Source organism: Falco punctatus, assembly GCF_963210335.1.
Source record: "Falco punctatus genome assembly, contig: scaffold_22, whole genome shotgun sequence".
NCBI classification, from domain to species: domain Eukaryota; kingdom Metazoa; phylum Chordata; class Aves; order Falconiformes; family Falconidae; genus Falco; species Falco punctatus.
This window is the reverse complement of record NW_027660223.1, coordinates 1,749,986-1,768,473: the sequence shown is the minus strand read 5'-3', so window position 1 is coordinate 1,768,473 and position 18,488 is coordinate 1,749,986. Positions and strand designations below refer to the sequence as shown.

At 45.2% G+C, this 18,488-nt stretch overlaps 1 protein-coding gene and 1 long non-coding RNA gene across 2 annotated transcripts; both read left to right on the top strand.

The window, feature by feature from the left end:
- The first annotated feature begins 2,124 nt into the window (after positions 1-2,124).
- On the top strand, positions 2,125-10,069 carry LOC308057537 (uncharacterized protein). Its single transcript, XM_080411623.1, has 5 exons — positions 2,125-2,521; positions 4,151-4,179; positions 4,287-4,353; positions 4,441-4,485; positions 8,568-10,069. Exons 1-5 carry the CDS (start codon positions 2,389-2,391, stop codon positions 8,711-8,713), a joined length of 420 nt encoding a protein of 139 aa, XP_080267749.1. The 5' UTR covers positions 2,125-2,388; the 3' UTR covers positions 8,714-10,069.
- A 3,723-nt stretch (positions 10,070-13,792) lies between these two features.
- LOC308057549 lies at positions 13,793-16,126 on the top strand. The gene is made up of 2 exons (XR_013925329.1): positions 13,793-14,692; positions 15,883-16,126. It is a non-coding gene; the product is annotated as an uncharacterized lncRNA (long non-coding RNA).
- Positions 16,127-18,488: the final 2,362 nt, after the last annotated feature.

The following is an 18,488-nucleotide window of genomic DNA, read 5'->3' as shown; positions in this document are numbered from 1 at the left end:
AAGTTGTGGTTGCTCTTGGCTGAAGCCTGGGAAAGATTTGAGTCAATCTGAGAGAAAGCTGTTCTGTTCCAGTGCCTCACCTTGTCCAGTTTTAAAACGTAGAAAGTCTCTCCAGTGCCACGCTTGAGTGTGCTCGAAAGCATTGCCCTGTCAGTCAGGGCTGAGCACTCTGGTACTCACCTCAGGTCTTGGAGCAGGAGGAGAAGGCACACTTTCCACTGTCTGTCTCCAGAGAGTAGAGTGGTGTGGTAGATGTTACCAGAGCGTGTGTAGCTGCTGATCAAATGCTACAGAGCGGGCCTGGCAGAACCTGCTGTATTCCAGGTGTTGTGCCTATACATGCTCTTCTGTCGGTGCATTTTGCCATAAGCCTGCATTTGGCACAGTGTGAGTAGTCCTAGCTGAGGCTGGAACCAGCAGTTCCCCTCTGCTAGGACGGGTGCCCTCACTGGTCTCTAGCTCCTTTCCCGTTTTTTGTGTGCATGTCTCCACAAGAGTGAATCCTGAATCAGTTTTACCTAATGGACTAGCTTAAAACAGAGAAATGAAGATAGTTTAATCTGGCCAGGAACCTACTGAGACTGAGCCTTGCGTGTGTCTGGTAGAGAAGAGATTCGGATGTTAGCCCCCTGAGATAGAGACAAGTTGTGTGTTTGGGGTGAGTTTTTGGGCTGTGAGCCTCTCCTCTTTTTAAATGGCAATGCTTAGCTGTCTACCTTCTGGGAAGGTGCAGGCTAAAAACTGCTAGTCAAGGAAGGTCTTTTCTGGTAGTGCTACAAAAGGAGCATTGTTTCTTGGTGATTTTAGCGTGAAGATGTGTCGGGTGGTGTTTCTATGGTACTTCCTGTACAGTGGATGGTGGTAGTCAATGGCAATTTCTGGAGCTGTGGACTGGAGAGCAGGTGACCTAAACTCTGTATGCCACAGGGCTGCAGCGTGCTGGAGCCTTTTCCAGAGTGTGACCCAAACACGTCTTCAGTGCTGCTTGTAGCTGTGTCAGCTGTTGTGCATAGCCATCTTCTGCTGGAGAGGTGGCGATCCAAAGGAGGTACCATGATGTTGTGCGCTGGGTGTGAAGAAACCCTTGAATTCAACACTCACTGCTTAGTTTGTCCTCAGCAACAGAACCGCTGTGCATCTTTTGGGCGCAGGGGTGATGGGGAAAAGCAGAGTGAAATAGAAGGGCTCAGTGTCTCACCTCTTACTGCCTTTGTAGGTGCCCTGACTGCAGTGGGAGCAGAGGAAGAGGAAGATGCTGAACCTCCCTGGGATTCTGAGGTATTTCCCGTGAAGGACACCGGGGTTCCCAGTGGGGCGGGGGTGGGGAGCGAGATCCAGAAGCACTCGGAGCTTGGGCCCTGCCGCGGCTGAGGCTTATTTCCCCTTCTCCTGGTTCTGCTGTATGTTTGTAACTGGGGGCCCTTGAAATACTTGTGCTGTGTGCTAGCTGTTCAGCGAGGCTTGGGATGAAGGTAGGTCGAGCTAATGATTTGGGTCTCATGGCAACTGGCCCTTGGAGTTGGGTTTCTGGTACAGTATTGCGGCAGTGAAGTTTCTTGCTGCTTAAAATAGTCTGAGCTTCTCAGCGGGGCTGGCGGGATTGTTGCTTTTTCACCACACAACTCTATTCCGCTGACGTGTTCAGTGGTTGCCCTTAGGGTCTGCAGCCTAGATGATGAGCTGCTTCGGAAAAGAGCCTTTCTACCTTTTTGGCCCTTTTTGAGAGTAGCGTTCAACAGAAATACCACACGTGCTGGCTGTGTTTGCCCTTTTAGTTCTTCCTGTCTGTGGGAATGGGTTAGAAGAAAGCGGGCAGAGTCTGTAGCTTACCCCCTCTGACTTTTCTTGTGAGGAAGAAGGAACTCTTCCCCACCCGCTTCTTAAAAATACAAGGCTAAAACGCTGCTGGGTTGTTTTGGTTTTTTTTTTTTGTAGCCTTGGTTTCTGTAAGCTTTGTCTTGCTTGTCTTTGTTCAGCCCAAAAAGTCTTTGTTCAACCTTTGCAACTGGGAGTAGCAATGTGTTCGCTCCCCACTGCAGGACGTGTGCCTGGGGAACGTCAGCACAAATTTGAGTATCGGGTACCAGTTCAGTCCGAAAGTTGGGTCCCCCCCAGACCTGCAGTTACGGGTTGACAACCCACAGCTCGAGTTACCGTGTTAATTCTCCCTTGCGGCTGTGCAGTTTGCCAGCGTGACAGACTAGTTTAGATGAGTTGTGAGGTTTTTGCCTAAGATCTGAAAACACACAAGTCTGCTGTGATTTTCCAATATACTGTGTCTTGACGTGCCCTTTCCAAGGGGCTGATCAAAGGCTTTTGTGATTCCGTGCTGTGCAAGTTGGCTTAGCAGGAACATTTTGCATAGAAATGAGTTGAGAATTTGTACCGATGCTCACGCCCGTGTTTTATGTTACACAGACAGATTCTGAAAGTCCGGAAGAAGGATCACCTGGTGTGTTGCTTCCAGCTGCAGACAGACACGGAGCACGCTCACGGATTGTTTCAGGGGAGCGCCACACTGGTAACTTCGTGGTGGACTAAATGTTTGCCTGTAAACACGTACAGGCTGAAGTGAGCTTTTACCGATGTCTGCCTTAGGAATGCACTTACGGTGTGGGTGCGCGCTATAGCAATGAAGTGCTTAGTATTTGTTAATTAACACCAGCTATCACGGCGCTTGCTGGCAAGTTGTAAAGGAAGTTACCTTGTTTGCGTTACGTGTACCCTTTGGATGTGTTTGTATCTCTTTGGGTTCGGGTTCTTGTGGCATAGTGCTGAAAGTGTATGTGGTTTAGGGCTGACCTGTCTGAACACCTAAACATTCTTGGATGATAATGTAGCAGGAGAAAGGTATGATCTGGCTAAGCATTTTTCCCCCCCGCCTTAATTTTTTTATACCTTTCTGTTATGCTTTGCCTAGGAGCTAAAATGTGACTAAAAGTTCAGGGTTTCTGCCTGTACTTTGTGACGCTGTCTCTTGAGCATCTGCAGTGTAGAATGGCAGGGAAGTTTTGCTGTTGGGGTAGAACTCTTATCTGAACGATTTCTTTTTATTAAATGGTCAGTCCTGCTTGTAGTGTAAGTACAATAGAATAGCTGAAGAAGCTAATCCAGTTTTAGTTTAGTAAGCTGGAAGCAAAACTTTAAAAGCTCTTGGGAGTTTGTAAATCTACTTGTCGAGTAGTTGTCATGAAAGTCTGCTTTGTATGAATCTACTAAGATGAGTTTAAAATCAGTGCAAAAAGGGGATAAAAGGTGACTATGATAATCTTGCTAAGGTATTTCCATACTGCTAGACCACCAAGTTTCCTGAAATCAAATGCTGTTTGTTTTTTAATTATTTTTTTAAATACAAAAGTTTTGCTATGGAGCCATTCTTAATAACATTCCATACGCTTCTTTCATGAAAGGACTCAAACTGTTAAGATGACTAAAGCAGAGGACTTGAGAAATATAGGTGGGCCAGTAGATTGTGTGGGTTTGTAAGTGATTTAATGTTGGAAAAAAATCTTAAAAAAAATGAAACTATTTGGAACTGTGCTATAAATGCAGATTACAACCAATTGTAATTTGGGTTTTTTCTTTCCTTGCAAGCTGAACCAGAACAACCTGATAAGAACTAGTTTGATTCTTCCTCATTGAATGATGTGTATGAGATTTCTATGTCTGCACCCATGTTTTCTCTGTCCTATCAATGGAAAGGAAAATATCCCTCAACATCACGGTCATAGAGCTGTTATTTTATATAATTTGTAGTGTTATTTTATGGTAATTCATTACAGCAGACCAGCTTTGGCTTTTGAAATAATCTTTGTAGAAAGCAGGATTCAGCTCCTCAAAATAAGTATTTTGATCTTGTTTTGTTAACAAGCAAATCCTTATTGCTGCCTATGGATTGTCCTAGTTCTGTGAGTATTATTTCTTAAATCCAAGGTGCATGATGGGAAGCGTGCATTGTCCATTTCTTGTATACTGATACAAATGCTGGATGATGAGGTAAATTGAATGTTAAGTATCGCAGTCTCGATGAAATAATGCTTGCAACTAATACTTAGTTGTAGAAACTACTGATGTTGAATGGAGTAAAAATTTTATGAATTAAATAAAAATTAAATAAAATAACACTTTCTAAAACATTTTTCACTTCCAGGCTTTTTGGAGAAACCCAACAATTCCCAGGTAAGTATTTGTTCATGTCAGACTGACTACTTGTTCAGCTCATTAAATATTATAGAGTTACTTTAAGTGTGATTTTTTTTTTTTTGTCATTGGATTGTCTTTCATAGCTGAAGGCCCCTGAATCTGTTTTGGAAAGGAATGAAACCTCTCCTAACAAAAAGCAACAGAAATCAGGTAATGTTCACTTCATGTGGTTCTGGGTTTAGCTTCATAGCCTTTCTAGATAGGAGTATTTATTAAAGCATCTGATTTGTTTTGCAGATCTATTGGAGGAATTTGGCTTAGGAGATGCAGAAGGTGTTGAAGGTATTCATAACAATCTCTTTGTAGCGTTCTTTTATGGACAGACACTTTGTACTTGCCATTTTCTTTCTAATACGAAATGAATGGCTCTAGCAAGGCATCCCGGGAGCAGAAGGTCTACTGAAATATACCTCTGTGTATGTGTTTGCTCCCTCCACTAGTCTGCTGTTCAGCACTGTCCATACCCTTCAGTGATGTACGCTTCCTACACCGTACTTGCTGTCATCTCCCCTTTTCAGGCAGTCCTGAAGTCTGCTTTTCTTTCAGTTTCGCAATCCCCCCCCCTTCCTGATTTTCCTGGTTCTCTGAGCATGTGCTGTGGCTGATTCCAGGCTAGGGATCTGTAGGCTAGGCTGTCCAGGAGCTGCAGGTGAGCCACAAAGGGTAATTCTTGGGCTCGTACTGTAGCTGTAGTTTTCAGGAATTATTACTTGCCTGGCTTTTCTCTACCTGCCTGGCAGTTGTTTTGAAACATGTACAAACACATTCCTCTGAGGCTTCCCTCTCTTGTATCATGGAAAATGACCAGCAGGCTCAGAGGCAGGGGAAGGAAGTGAGGAAGAGAGACAAGATGGGAGGAAATTAGTGTCAGCGTGTTTCAGGAATTCTCTTTTCTTCGGAAACAAGGCTAAAGTTGAGGCGGCTAGCTGGTCGGCTATGTATTGGAGAGAGGATATGCAACCTTAATGGGTTTTTAATGTCTTTGTTCTAATGTTTATCAATTTGCATATTTGATAATTTGTGTTGTATTTTGTATTAATCACACTTGTTAATCAGATGAGAAACAATTTGCCACTCAGGTTTTAGAGTTTCTACAATTGGCTATTGACAATATAAACCAGAGAGAGGTGAACAGATATGTAGACAAGTAAGTGGACTTGTAACTTCTAAGTATAGAATACAAATAGTTCCAAGTTCTTTGGCATCTTCGCTTTAGGGGAAGAAAAAAAAAGTGTTGTTGTTCTTTTGACAATAATAGAGATGCAACTTCTCTCTAGAAGTATCTCCCTCCTTCTCCTCTCGCTCTTCTCCCTTTCATGTGTTTGCAATGGGTAAGCAACAGGTCCCCTTTTGCCCTTTATTTTGCAGTGACAGTGTTCTGGTAAGACACACAGATATTTGTTAGAGGTTGTTCAGTTAAAACATGAGTTTTGGTTATGTCTGTATTCCACAGTAATGTGGAGTGTAGCCCCATAATGGACCAGTACGTTACAATTTTACAAACACAGAAAGGAAAGGTTGCCTTTTCATGGCTCGTTTCATGTCAGCTGTTTTTCCTGTGTGGCTTTATTCATTTGCATCATGCTGGTTTTTACCCATATGTTATCTTGAAGGTCAGGTGCTAAGAAGTAGATGTAAAAATTTCTTTCTTTCAAACATTTTATGTTTGGATTTGGGTTTAAGGAATTTAGGTTGCTTCAGCAAAGCATCGTGATTCCTGCAGCACAAATACTTCTGACTCTAAAGGGGTTGAATGCCATCCTTGACAACTTGATTTCATAAATCTGGAGAACAGGTACAGTATCTTGCATAATTAAATATCCAATGAGAGATGGAATTTCCTATTCTATTTACTTTGTTACTGACTCATAGGAATACATTCTTAAAATTATTTTTGAGTCAAAATAAAATAGCGGTGTTCTCATGTTTTCTGTATAGCAAAGTAGCTGCTGTCCACTGTAATCTGCAAAAAGTCGTTATGTACATTATGTACAATTTATGAGGAGGGAAGTCTCAGAATAGAGTGGAGAGGTAAAGACTAATTGGAAAGAACTACGATGACTAGAAGTCATCTTTCAATGCTAGCTAGAGAGCAGACAGAGTAAAAGGTGGGGGAATGACAGGCAAAAATACTGGAATCTGGTTTACCCTGTGAATTTTTTATATACATTTTTTTGAATGACGGGCTCTTCAGAAGCCTTGGAGTAGGGTTCTTCCAGTGTTTTAACTAAGAATTTCTCCCTGTGCTAAAAGTGAAGAACTCTTGACAATGAGGAGTCATCCTCTTTCACAGTGTTGACAGAAGCCAATAACACAGAAAATAGACTCATGAATTACTGCTCCAAGAAAAGAAGAAATTTTACTTGCAACAGCTAATGGGAGAAGTCCTTAGCTTTTTAGTTGATGTTTTTTGAGTTATTTTTCCAGTGGTTGGAAAAATAATTACTGACTCGAGTTACCGACGCGATGAGAACTGGAATTTTGCAGGTAGAAGAACACTGTAGCCTTTCATCTTTCCTGCTTCTTCCTTGTTCTGTACCCATCATACAGAAATGTCAAGATTGATTAAACCCTATGGAAAAGGATTCTTAGGGGCTCCAATGTTATTAAAATCTTACCTAAAAAGGGAGACATCAGACTCAAATAGCTGCTGCGGAAATCTTTCCTGTTGACCGTGATTGGCAAGGCTGAACAGGAGTTAGGGTTGCTTTTCATTCTAGCAGCATGGCACCTAATTTTGAAGTGACTGCACTCTGAAACAGAATCCAAAAGACGAAGACACCTACGTACTCTGAACAGAGAATGTGACTTGCATCCTTAGAAGGGCAGTACAAAACTCTGGGTGCTCGCAGGTCTGCTTTTATCCCGTTTTCAGGCAGATACAGTTGACCAGAAAAGCTTATTCAGTCTGTGTTGTGCAGACAGGAGAGGTGTCACAGCTCTCCTGCATCCACAAAATATTGAAGTCTATCTTCTAAGCAAAATTGTGGTGCCCATGTTACATGATGGGAGTGATGGCGCGTATCAAATTGCATGGTAGGAAGCTGCCTGCATTTTTCTGTTTGTGACCTGAGTGAACATTGGTGAAGTGACAGAAGAAGTCTGGTAAGCGTACCTTCATGGAAGGAGAGTAGGAGCAGCCCCGTCTGTCTGACCGACTGACCACCCGCTGCTGTACGTGGGTGGAGAGGCTTCTAGGAGTAGCACATAGAAAATGAAAGTTTGCAAAAGGAGTCACCTACAGGAGAAAATGCCAAGAGTGAGGTTGGCCTTGTGACTCATAAATAGTGGACCCTTTTGTACTTTTATGATTTTGTCTATGTTCTTCCTGTCTTGCTCGCTTTTCTTGTGGGAAGAATGTTGTGTCCCTCTCCAGCAGCGAAGCTTTGTGTATTGAAAGGCTATTAGGTAGAAGCCGTAGGATTATGGAGCAGGAAAGGAGATGCAGAGTGATTAAGGTGAAAAGAATCCATCTCTGGTTTTAGATGCCATACTTGACCTGCTGGGACTTGTTTCTTTCTGAATACTTGTTCCTTCAAAACGTTCAGTGTGCCTTCCACACAAACAATACAATGAGTTGCTGCTTCTCAGTTGTGTCTGGAACTATCTGGAGTCCAGTTCTCAGATATAACAGAGATTCAAGGTAGGCACCCCATAATGGGGAGCCCAGACTGAGTGAGTGACTGCTTCCGAGGAGTTTGTGACCTGTCCAGTATTACGTAGAAATTCTGAGAGAGGAGAGGATGGAATCCAGTTTTCAACAGTAAAAACATCCGGATCATGGGTTATTTCTCCACATTTCACAAGCCTGTCTTTCATTCAGTGGCCCGTCCATGTCTTCTGGAACAGATGGGGCAGCAGTTTGACTGAAATACTCTGTCTAGATCCATGTCTAGAGACACATTTGTGTCGTGCAAGGAATAAAACTGGGGTCTTCAAGATTTCAAGCCTGTGACTTTGTTGTTCATGATTTTCTGTGCGCAACACATAGAGAAACTGAAATTGCTGGAGGAATACTGTGTGGCTCACTGTGTGTCAGAGATACAGAGGTGTGTATCTATGTATGAGAGAGAGACGTTGTGCATGTTTAAGAAACAGGAATGGCCTCTTTGTGACCATATGTAGTGATTTTCAGCAAATTTCCCTTATACATTAAAAAGTAGAATGCCTTGGAAGAAAGGGATTCACCCAGATGCATCTTAAATCTGTATTATGATAATTTTGTCTCGGAGTGCACAAATTTGAGGGGATTTATTTTATGTTAAGATTTTTGTCACAAGTAGGATGATTCAAGATGCACTCTAGGTGTAAATAAGTAGTATTAAGTCATGCTGGTTATAAAAATGTGTGGGTTTTCACTGCAGGTGAGAACTCGGGGTCTACTTTTCATATGTCATCATCAGCTGAAAAAGACGATGTGAAGGATGCCATTGAATATTATGGGGTGCAGGTATGTAAGCCCAAATATTTTGGATTACAGTCTGATTCAGTAAGTTGTATTATACACTAAGGTAAAGAAAACTTACCAGTCTGTGAATATTGCTGAAGAGAGAGTCCTGTAGGTGAAGGCTGCGTTACAGTCTGAAGGAGAGTTGGATACAGTCGTCTTATGGTGGGGTAAAATCCTTGTCACTATGTCGGATGCTTGCTGTTACACTGATTTGTTTTCAGTTGGTTTGCTTAATTTTTGAGGGGTGTTTTTCCTCTTGTGCACTGCTGAGAAGCAGTGCAGGCAAATGCGGGTTTTTTTGCCTGTGCAAAACGCATGTTCAAGTGAAGAGGGAGATTTGTCTATAATATGCTGATCTGTTTGATGAAACATGCCGGTCTTCCTCTTTGTAAGACAAAGATCAAAGAGAACGCCTTGAAATGTGGTGACCTTTCTGATGCTTCCCAAGCCTCTGCAAAATGTGCTCTTGTTTGGCCACGTGAAGTGTTTGAAAAGGGTTTTCTCGGAGGGTATCCTAGAGGGGAATAAGGCAGGCGTCCTGCTTGTGTTGGGTGTGCGGGGCAGGGCTGCACAGCGGGGTCTGGCGTCCTCTGGAACACCCGAAGGGACAGCGTAGCAAATGATTTCCACCCCACAGCCGGGCATCACGAGAGAGGGACGTGCCTAATTCTAGCAGGCAAAGCGCAGGACTTAAGCCTGTTGCAAGGTGGTAGTAGTTGGCCAGTGAGCTTGGGAAGGGGGAGGGTAAGACAGGTGGTGTCTGGCTGAGGTGCTCCTTCCCTCTTGTGAGCGGAGGGGTCTTTGCCGCGGGAGAACAGGGCCTGGCTGACGAGAGGAGCGCGAGGAGCGTGATGGTCTCAGCCCGCTGGGACACCAAGGCTGCAGGCCCTCTTCAGGAGGCACCACGAGGGGAAGGGGCGTGTGGGCAGGACTGTGACACGGGGCAGAAGCAGCGGGAGCTGTTGAGAAACAGAGCGTGGGGACAGGGGCTTGAGGGGGCTGGGTAGGGTTAAGGCGTGGTGCGGTTTTCCTGCGAGCTTGGGTTCCTGATTCCTGGGATGAGGGCAGGAGCAGGCAGGTTTCCCTAATAAATCCTTTCCTTTGCACCTTGGAGTGGAATTTATTATTTCTGAAGCTCGGGTGAAGAAATAATCCTCCCTTAGCCAGTTCTCTGTGTGGTGAACGGTAAGAAGCTTGTCATGTTCATTCTTGTTGGGTTAGCTTAGGTGGCCGGGGACTGTACAATGCCAGACGGTAGAGCGCGATGGAGGGAGGAGGGTGGGTGAGAAAAATGTTGGCAGTTTTAATGAAAAACGGTATTAAAGCAATAAAACATGAAAAATAAACATGCTCTGTGACAAGCGCCGGCAGTTACAGAAAGCAAGCAGGCTAAAAGGTAAAAGCAACCCTAATGCCTAGGGTGTCCCTTGATTTTTCTTATAAAAATGGCTTTCAAAATGCCTTATTTCTATTATAGGATGAGTTTGCAACAGAAATTGCATAGATCAACTGTAATATTTTTTTTCTTGATAATCTTTCTGTCTGTACCTGTTTACTTAAGGATAAATGTATTGTAGAAACTATCAACTTGATAGAAAAAACAGCACATGAACATCACACTGATAAGGCAGAAATTTCACATCAGAAATTTCACAGCAGAAAATGAGGAATTGCACAGCGCTGACAAGCAGTTCTAAGTCCAAAACCTTGGAAAGAAAGAGATGCAAGAATGTGGGTTGAAAATGAGAAGAGGGAATTGAAAACAAGTTTTAAAAACGTTACAGCAGAACTAAAGCAGCTGCTTGGTGAAATTAATGAAACTGGGAAAACTCCTTCCCTTGTGGAAGAAATGTCAGAAGATGGCTTCAGTGCTGAGCTGAAGAGTTCTCATGTTGTTTCGTCTCATGCAACAGAATCAAGTAACAGCTTAGAAAGTAAAGGTGAATTTGGAGACATTAAACTTATGCTAGGTGGAAAAGTACCCAAAATGGAAACTGTAATCCAAGTCTTGGTGTCCTTTCTGATCAAGATAAGTGAAATGCAAACACAGAAGATACCTGGAGTACAGGTGAAGGAGATTGCACAAATAATATCAATGATACAAAGATGCCTCTAGCAAATGCAGAGAGAAAAAAAAAGCCTCCTATGGAAATGGAAGAGAATGAAACTGGAAGTAGTAGTAATGCAGTGGGAGGTTGTGAATACTCCCCGAGATACAGCTTTAAAACAAGTCTTTTGGATGACATTTCTAATATGATTCCTAAAATAAGACCAGTTTCTACACGTGATGAAAATGCACTTTTTGTAACAGAGAGGGAACTTGGAAAAGACTCTGGATTTAGTGATGATTTTCCCAGGGACTGCTTTATCGACAGCAAAATAGGAGAAACAGAAATGGAAAGTCTTTTTGCAAATGCTCAGCAATCATACGTCGTGCTGAAAAGGAATCTTGATGAAGAACTAAACCAAGATACGGGAAGATTTAAGGGTAGGGTAGGAATGCTGCAAATAGTATTCCTGGCTTTGGAGAAAGAGAAGGTACAGCTGCTAAAAGAGGTGGTTCACCTGCTACTCTTTAGTCTCCCTCCGGATCAACGGTCCTGTTCACTTTTGCTATTTGTCATGAAGGGGAAGATGCTTCCTACAAATTGGGTTTTGTTCTAATGGAAATAGGTGACTTGTGAATAAAGAGAGCAGTGGAGAGTTGTCTTTTCCCCCATTTTTGGAAAACGGAATGCATTATTGTTCCAGTTTAACAGCAGGTGGCACTCGGTTCCAGTGCAAGTAGTTATCACTTCATTGCCGTAAAAAGAAATCCATATAAATATGTCGGTTCTGATTCTGAATCAAAGAATGAAAATAGCTTCTGAACAGGGTCTTGACTAATAATTCATGTGCTGTGATATCTGCGTGGTGTGTCTTCATTGCCTTTCACTAAAATTCCTCTTTCCTGTGAAACCATTTGTGTTTGTGGGTTTGGGATCTTTTTTTCTTTCCTCCCCTTGTTCAGGAAGCAGTAGCCCAGCACAGTTCCACTTGATTTTTTTCTGGTGGTGTTACAACTAACATTGTGCAGTCCTTCTAACTCTGTCCATCAGTAATGCTTTCACTTTTTTGTTGTTCATGTTTTAAGAGACACTATTGTTTTCTTTCTAAGGGCTGTATTTTTGTTGTCTTTCATGATGAGTGAATTTGAAGAACTCCCAATGACATAATACATTTTGTAGTGTAATTTTGTGAAAATGCTTCTCTATGAATTACAAAAAAGATTTCATTTTATATTATTTCAGAGGTAAACCCTGAATTAATCAATCTTGGATGTGGTGTTTCTGTCTTCTAGAAATACGTGAAGCTTAACTTTGTTTTTATAGGTTAAGAAGGAAAAAAGCAAACAAAGATGTTCAAAAGTGCAGGCCGTGGCAAAACAGGAATGTGTGGATAAATTAAATAACATCACTAATTGGCAAATGAAACAAAAGATTACTGTAAGGAAGAATGACTGTTTGAAAATGGAGAATGAAAACACGATAGAAGAAAAAGACAAAAAGAGTTTTTCATCTGGGGAGAGCTCAAAATTGATTAAAATGCCAATGAAAGGGTAAGCTAAGGAAATAATCTCTAGCTCTTATTTGTAGTACTATGTAAGTGTCTTATGTTTTCTGATACTGTGGTAGTTGAAGTAGTTTCCTTAGTGGTGAAAGCCATAGTGAGTAGTCCACTGCTTCTCAAAAAGTGAAGAAAATTTCTTCTTAGAAAACACTAAGCTCATGATGGAGGTTCAAATTTATTGCCTGCTCTAAAAAAAAGAAAAGGAAAAAAAAAAAGAAAAATAAACCCCATCCAAATTCCTGTGATTTCCTTGTCAATACTGAGGCAAAATGCATCTTCAAAACCAGAAAGAAAAGCAGACTGGAAAAAGCAGTTACTTTTGTAGGAAATGGCCACCTAGAAAAGAAAAGTAGGAACTTGGGGTTTGCTACTACTCCCTTTTCTAGGTGATTTTAGTGATCTCCGTGCAGTTGGTGTTTTCCTTTTCATTAAGTTAATATGCCCTTTGTCAGGAGAGGGTGATTTGAAGAATCAGTCAGCAGTATGCAGGCGAGCGGAGGTTATCTTTATTCGGCAGCGCTGGGTGCATGGGGGATTGCTCCACCAAAGTCATGCACCCTGAGGGGACTTTTCAGTCCCCCCTTTATACAAGCTACTCAGACCTATTCATTAGTTTTCCAAGAAATTGCTTACATATTCATTACAATTCTGAGAATTCATTTACATATCTCGTGCCTGCGCAATTGTCCTTGAGGAGTTGTCTCTGCACAGACTCTATTCATCAACGGCCATGTTTAAAGTCTTTGTCTTCGCCACGTTGCATGTACAACAGGAATCTAAGACAGAATGTCCCTTCTTAAGATAACCAACCCAAGGACTTAGCAGTCTGTGCATCCGTCATGTGGCAGTAAGGGTCCTTGGACATCTCCCGACTTTTAACTAAACATAGGTGTGTCATCCTTTAGATAAGTGGTACAGCATTCACTGTTCAGAGTTCCCGTTGTTTGTCAGGCAGCACCAGTCCCGCTGTGTCACCACTTTTCCTTCTCAACCTGGACTTTGGACAGAGACCAGTCCTGCAGACACCTCGGCAAGGAGGAGCCCTTGATGAGGACGACGACGAGCCGCTTTTGGGTGAGCTCAGAGCTGACTGAAACACAAGCGAAAAGCCCCAGCTCAAACCAGGCCACTTTGCTTTTCTTGAAAGTCACAAAGCTTCGCTCTGGTGGGTCTCTTTGCATCGGAAACCCTTGTGCTCCCAACGCTGTGACCTGTGTGGGTGCCAAGTCAGAGCAGTCCGTCACCGCCTGCCTTTGAATTCAAGGTTTGAACCGCGCAGTGTGGCCAGAGAGGGCACATGCTGCGAGAGGTCACGGACCATCATTTCCCTGGCCCTGCAGCTAAGCCAGCGCAGCCCGCTGCTGTGCCGGGAGCGGTGGGGACAGTGCCGCTCTGTCCCCACACAGCTGCCCAGAGCTCAGGGGAGGGGGCGGCCTGGAAGCGCCTGGGCTCCAGCGGCCGGCCAGAGAAAGCCCCCCCCCCGTTCTCACAGGGGAAGTGACTGACATGTGCAGGGTTTGTCCTGCTCGGACTGCAACAAGTTTCCCAGGAAGCTCCCCAAGGCGTGGACGTTTGGGTCTGAAGCCCCCCGGGCCGAGAGCAGGCGCTGCCAGGGAGCTAGAGCCCGCGGCAGGCTGGCCGTCACTCAGCAGGCAGGTGAACCTGCTTCCCCGCACCCCACTCCATCCACCTCCACCAGCTCTTACTTCCAGCCTGCTCCCCCCGCCCCGTACCCCCATCCTTTCTCCCGTGCGGCAGCTGCAGCAGGCACTTACCAGCCTCCCGAGCCCTCGGCTGATGCGGGGCACTGGCACGCTCAGCCGGCAGCGCTGGCCCCGCTGCAGGAGGGCTAATCCGCAGGCTGCAGAGGAATCACTCACTGACCCAGGGAAGGGAAAGCCCATTTATTTAGGCTACTTGAATTTGGCACGCACAGAACATATCCCAGTAACGCATGGGAGGCTAAGGGGTTTGTTTTGTTTTTTTCTTTTTTCTTCTCTACAGACATAGAGGAAAACTATGCAACTCCCATGTACACACCGCACAAAGGAAACAGCTTTAAGCAACCACCGGTGAAACGTGGAAGCCTTTTAAGATCTCTGGAGCTGGCACAGGAATGTTCTCTACCCCCCATACAAAAGGCATTTCAATTTCAGGTCAGACTGTCTAGGTGATATTTCCATGCATTTCTACAGAAGTAAAGAAGCTAACAGACAAAAAGCCCAGATCAAGCCATATTAGTCAGGCTGATTGGTTCTACCAAGTTAGATCAATAGTGATTATGAACAAATGGACCAAGTGACCAAAGCCTGAGGCTGAGAATACCACTTTTTGAGATGTGGTTTCTTTTCACTGTACTACCCATAGAACTGGAGCACTCTGATAGAAGTATCTGCATTTGTAGAAGCCTCAGAAGCATCTGACCCGCTAGTAAGTGTGTATTAGAGAAACGAAGGTAGTTCTAAATTAAACTATGTCAACAGAAAAGTAGTTGATAGAATCCCTCAGGCTGAAGGAGAACTCAAGGCACTTCATAACAAGAACATTGAACCTCTAGAACAAGTGAACCTTTAAATATTATTACTGCACCGTGAGTTTACAAGAGTGGATTAGGACTATTTCTCCAGAAAAATGTGTCTATTTTATGTCTGTTTCACTTCAGGATTAGCCTTTATTAGTACTGCTCTGCAACTGCTAGCACTAAGAATTTAACCCAGTTTTTGTGCCAACAGGTTGTTTTAGCCTAACTTTCACTACAGGTTTTCAGTTTTGTATAAAGTGGTTACAGGGGAAACTGTTTCTGAGTTTGGCCATTTGACCAGCAGCCTCAAAAAGACTGACTGAATTTTGCTTTTTACAACAAAGAAAATTAAGAACAGGAACCAGTTTGTTCTCACCCCCCCACCCCCCACCCCCCCCTTTCATCCCATGATACATTGACACTTTGCAGCTTTGGACCAACATTTTTGGAGACCTTTAGTGTTAATCCATTGGGGACAGTATTGGGCTGCTGGACAACCAGTGCAAATACTAATAAACCAAGAGAAATCCTTAGATTTGATTTGTTGAGGGTCATTTGTACATACGAGCTACATCTCCAAAATGTGCTTTATTCTACCAGACAGCTTCCCTGCAGTTAGTGAAACCCTTGCCTAGAGTGGTTGCTTTACATAACTGATCTATTAAAACATGGAATGCCTGTAGAGTTGTGGCACTGCATGACATCTACAAGGGACTTGCTTCAAAAGCTACGACCAGGGAGCCTCCTGGCTTCTCAGCAGTGCAAGCTCGGGGCAGGTCCTCTGGCCCATTTGCTTGGCATTCATGCTTTATGCCTAAAAAAAGAGGCAAAACACTCAATGTGGTATTCCAGCATGCTAGTAATCAATCAAATGTACTTGGTAGTAACATTAGAAGAGGCAATCGGGTCACCAAGCAGGTAAGCCCTGCCTTGGCTTAGGCATTTGGATGGTTTTCTCTGACGTGTGTCAGAGCAGACCTCTGGCTACACGCCAAATAGCAATGCAGAAATACCGGGGAGAACGTTTTCACTACATCCGTGCTCAGACTGTTCCCCTTTTCACTGCGGGCTCTCTCAGGAGCGCATCTCTCCTTTCTAGGGCTACCCTGGGTATGGCGGGTGAGGAAGCTACACGCAGGCAGGCTCCAATGGCTGACTCAGCTCCCGCTGGCTCTGGAGAGGTGGGTGGAAGAATCAGAGTGAGAATCTGGGCTGTAGAGACCAGAAAGGCTTTGCTGCTCCAAGGGATCAACAATGGATTCTTTTTTTGGAGATCAGGGAGCCCAACCCAAGCCCGTCTGATGTGGAGAAAAGCTGAATTTCTTCAGGATTTCTTTTTTTTTTTAACTTCCACCTGTGCAGCACAGCCTCCCTGGCTAGTTCGAGTCCACTGGCCAGCTGTCGTGTGAAGGCTGGCACTGCTGCACAACGATCCTGTCTGTCTTGCAGGCTGCGAGATTTTGGCCCAGTGCAGCAGGAGGAACTGAAGGGGGTCAGCGCTCCCTGGCTACAAGCCAGGCCAACTGAGCATGAAATCTCTGAATGCTGCAGCAACATGTTTACTCCTTGGTTAACGGTGTCTGACAGGCTGAACAGAACTTTGCTTCTCCACGTGGAGATGCAATGCCCTTTGAAATGAGTAATCACAACCACATCTCTAAATCAAGCGCATTGTTAATTACTACTGTTGCACAGGATGTTTGAGATCATGTCTTTCAACAGACACAGGCTTGAACGTCCTCTGCCACAGCAGCAGCTCTAGAAGGAATCTAATGGTTTCTAGCCTGTATGGTGCAGATGTGCTGCTCTGCATGGTACAGCTATGGTGTCACAGACACTGCAAAACCTGCTCTTGTCCTGCGCACAGTTCTAGTGCCTCTAAAATTCAGTCAGACAGTGTAAGTTTTAGCCAGAGCTCATTTGAGCTGCATCACGGGGCATTTCACTTACGAAGTTCTCATCTCTCACTAGTATCTCAAAAAACCCAGCCATCCACAACCAAAAACCAAAGGCCAATCCAGCATCCAGCTGCTTTGGGAGGTGGCGGGAGCAGCTGACGGGGCTGGAGAGCATTTGCCAGCCGTCAGTGATGCCCTTGCCCTAAGCTGGAGTGGTGAATTTTGATCTAAGTCTGACGTGGTGGCAGTGTGAGGTCAGCAGCTCTGTTGGTACCAGCGCATTGTTGGGGTTGCTAGGTGAGGAGTGCAGGGTGCTCAGCTCCGCCCCGGTCAGCTCCGGGGCACATTGGTCTGGCCCTAAAGCCAGCAGAAGGACGTGGGTACATGTTCTCTGGACCCTCGTTTCTGTTTCCTGCCAGGAAGAGGAAATCCATCCCTTTTCACCCTGCAGGTTAGGAATAATCCCTCTGTCCCGATGGGGACCATCCCAAAGTGATGCTGCGTTGTCAGGAGGGAGGGGGCTGGCACCAGCTGTGCTGGGATGGAGCCGGCTGAGGCCGCTGAAATCCCAAACGACTGGGATGGACCAGGATAGCGATGCCTGTAGTATCAGCTGGGATCTCGCGCGGTGCCTTGGTGTAGAAAGTTGGTCCTGCCGGAGGGAGGCTGGTTCCAGCTGGCGTTGGCAGCCTGCCCGCCTGCCGGCTCTCTGCTGCTTTGTCTGGGATGCTTGGCGAGGCGGGCAGGGAGAGCTGGGCTGCTGATTGAAATAGCCCTCAACAACCCCCCTGGGGGTTGGAGACGATGTTTCCATTGCACTGTCACCCCCTGGCTGCACCAGTGCAGATTCGGCTGTGAGTGAGTTCGCCACTGTCGGCTGTGAGAAAGGGAAAGGCTCTGAGGTCTCTCCCTGTGAGCACTGAGGTTTTGAAAAGATGCTGATCTCCTTAGTTTTATTCTTATTTTTGCCTCCTCCCTTTCCAGCCACTCCCTCTGTCCCCAGCCCACAACCTCTTAAAGAGGAAATTCAATGATGTTTACAGTTAAGCGCGGGGATGGGAACTTCTGATAGCCGAGGGCTTGATGCATTGATCACGAGAAAGCGCAGCCTGGCACCTCCTGGGGAGTGCCCCTGCGCAGATGAACTGCCTGACTGCAGCATCGGGGGGGTTGTGAGCCACGTGGAGGTGATGCCCATGGGGGAAACGCACGAGTGGGACAGCGGGGAAGAGACTGGCTTCCAGACTCGGGACGGGGTTCGGTTAGCGATTAAGAAGAGTGGAGGCAGCAGCATCTTCCTCCGCGTGGGGTTGCACCCTGCCTGCCACGTCTCAGACCAGGCAGTACAGTCTCCGTTGCGGCTCCGTGTGTTATGGGTGGAGAACCTGAGCGTGGAGAGGAGGGTGGGAACGGATGCCCACCAGTTAACAGCAGAGGTGGAAAGAGAAGCACCACATCCAGTGCTCCCTTTGCAAGTCTCGTTTCTTCCTGTGGGCATCTGCTGGGGAGATGAGATGGTTAATGACCATGCTTTTGCTTTTTTTTGGCTTGAACTTAGGCCTTTTCCTGGTGTTTGCATTGCAAGGAGATGGTAGCGTCTTGGTTCTCTGTGTGGCGTCTGTAGCATCATTGCTGGGGTGGTTCTCATCACTGGAGGCTGGGAGCAGCGACCCAGTGGGATGTGGTCACTGTGTGTCCTCCCTGCCAGGCTGGGCAGAGGCCAGCAGTGCTGCAGGGTGCGGGTGGCAAAGGGAGGCGGCCAGGGCTGTTGCAAAGCTGGGGAAAGCTCTCCCGTGCATGCTTTCCC

What these genes read in the sequence shown, in the direction of transcription:
- LOC308057537 (XM_080411623.1), top strand. Translation starts at nt 2,389, where the DNA reads ATGCTCACGCCCGTGTTTTATGTTACACAGACAGATTCTGAAAGTCCG. An exon ending in TTCAGGGGAGCGCCACACTG is followed by an intron (nt 2,522 to 4,150) that starts GTAACTTCGTGG and finishes TTTCACTTCCAG; the next exon opens with GCTTTTTGGAGAAACCCAAC. An exon ending in CAAAAAGCAACAGAAATCAG is followed by an intron (nt 4,354 to 4,440) that starts GTAATGTTCACT and finishes TTTGTTTTGCAG; the next exon opens with ATCTATTGGAGGAATTTGGC.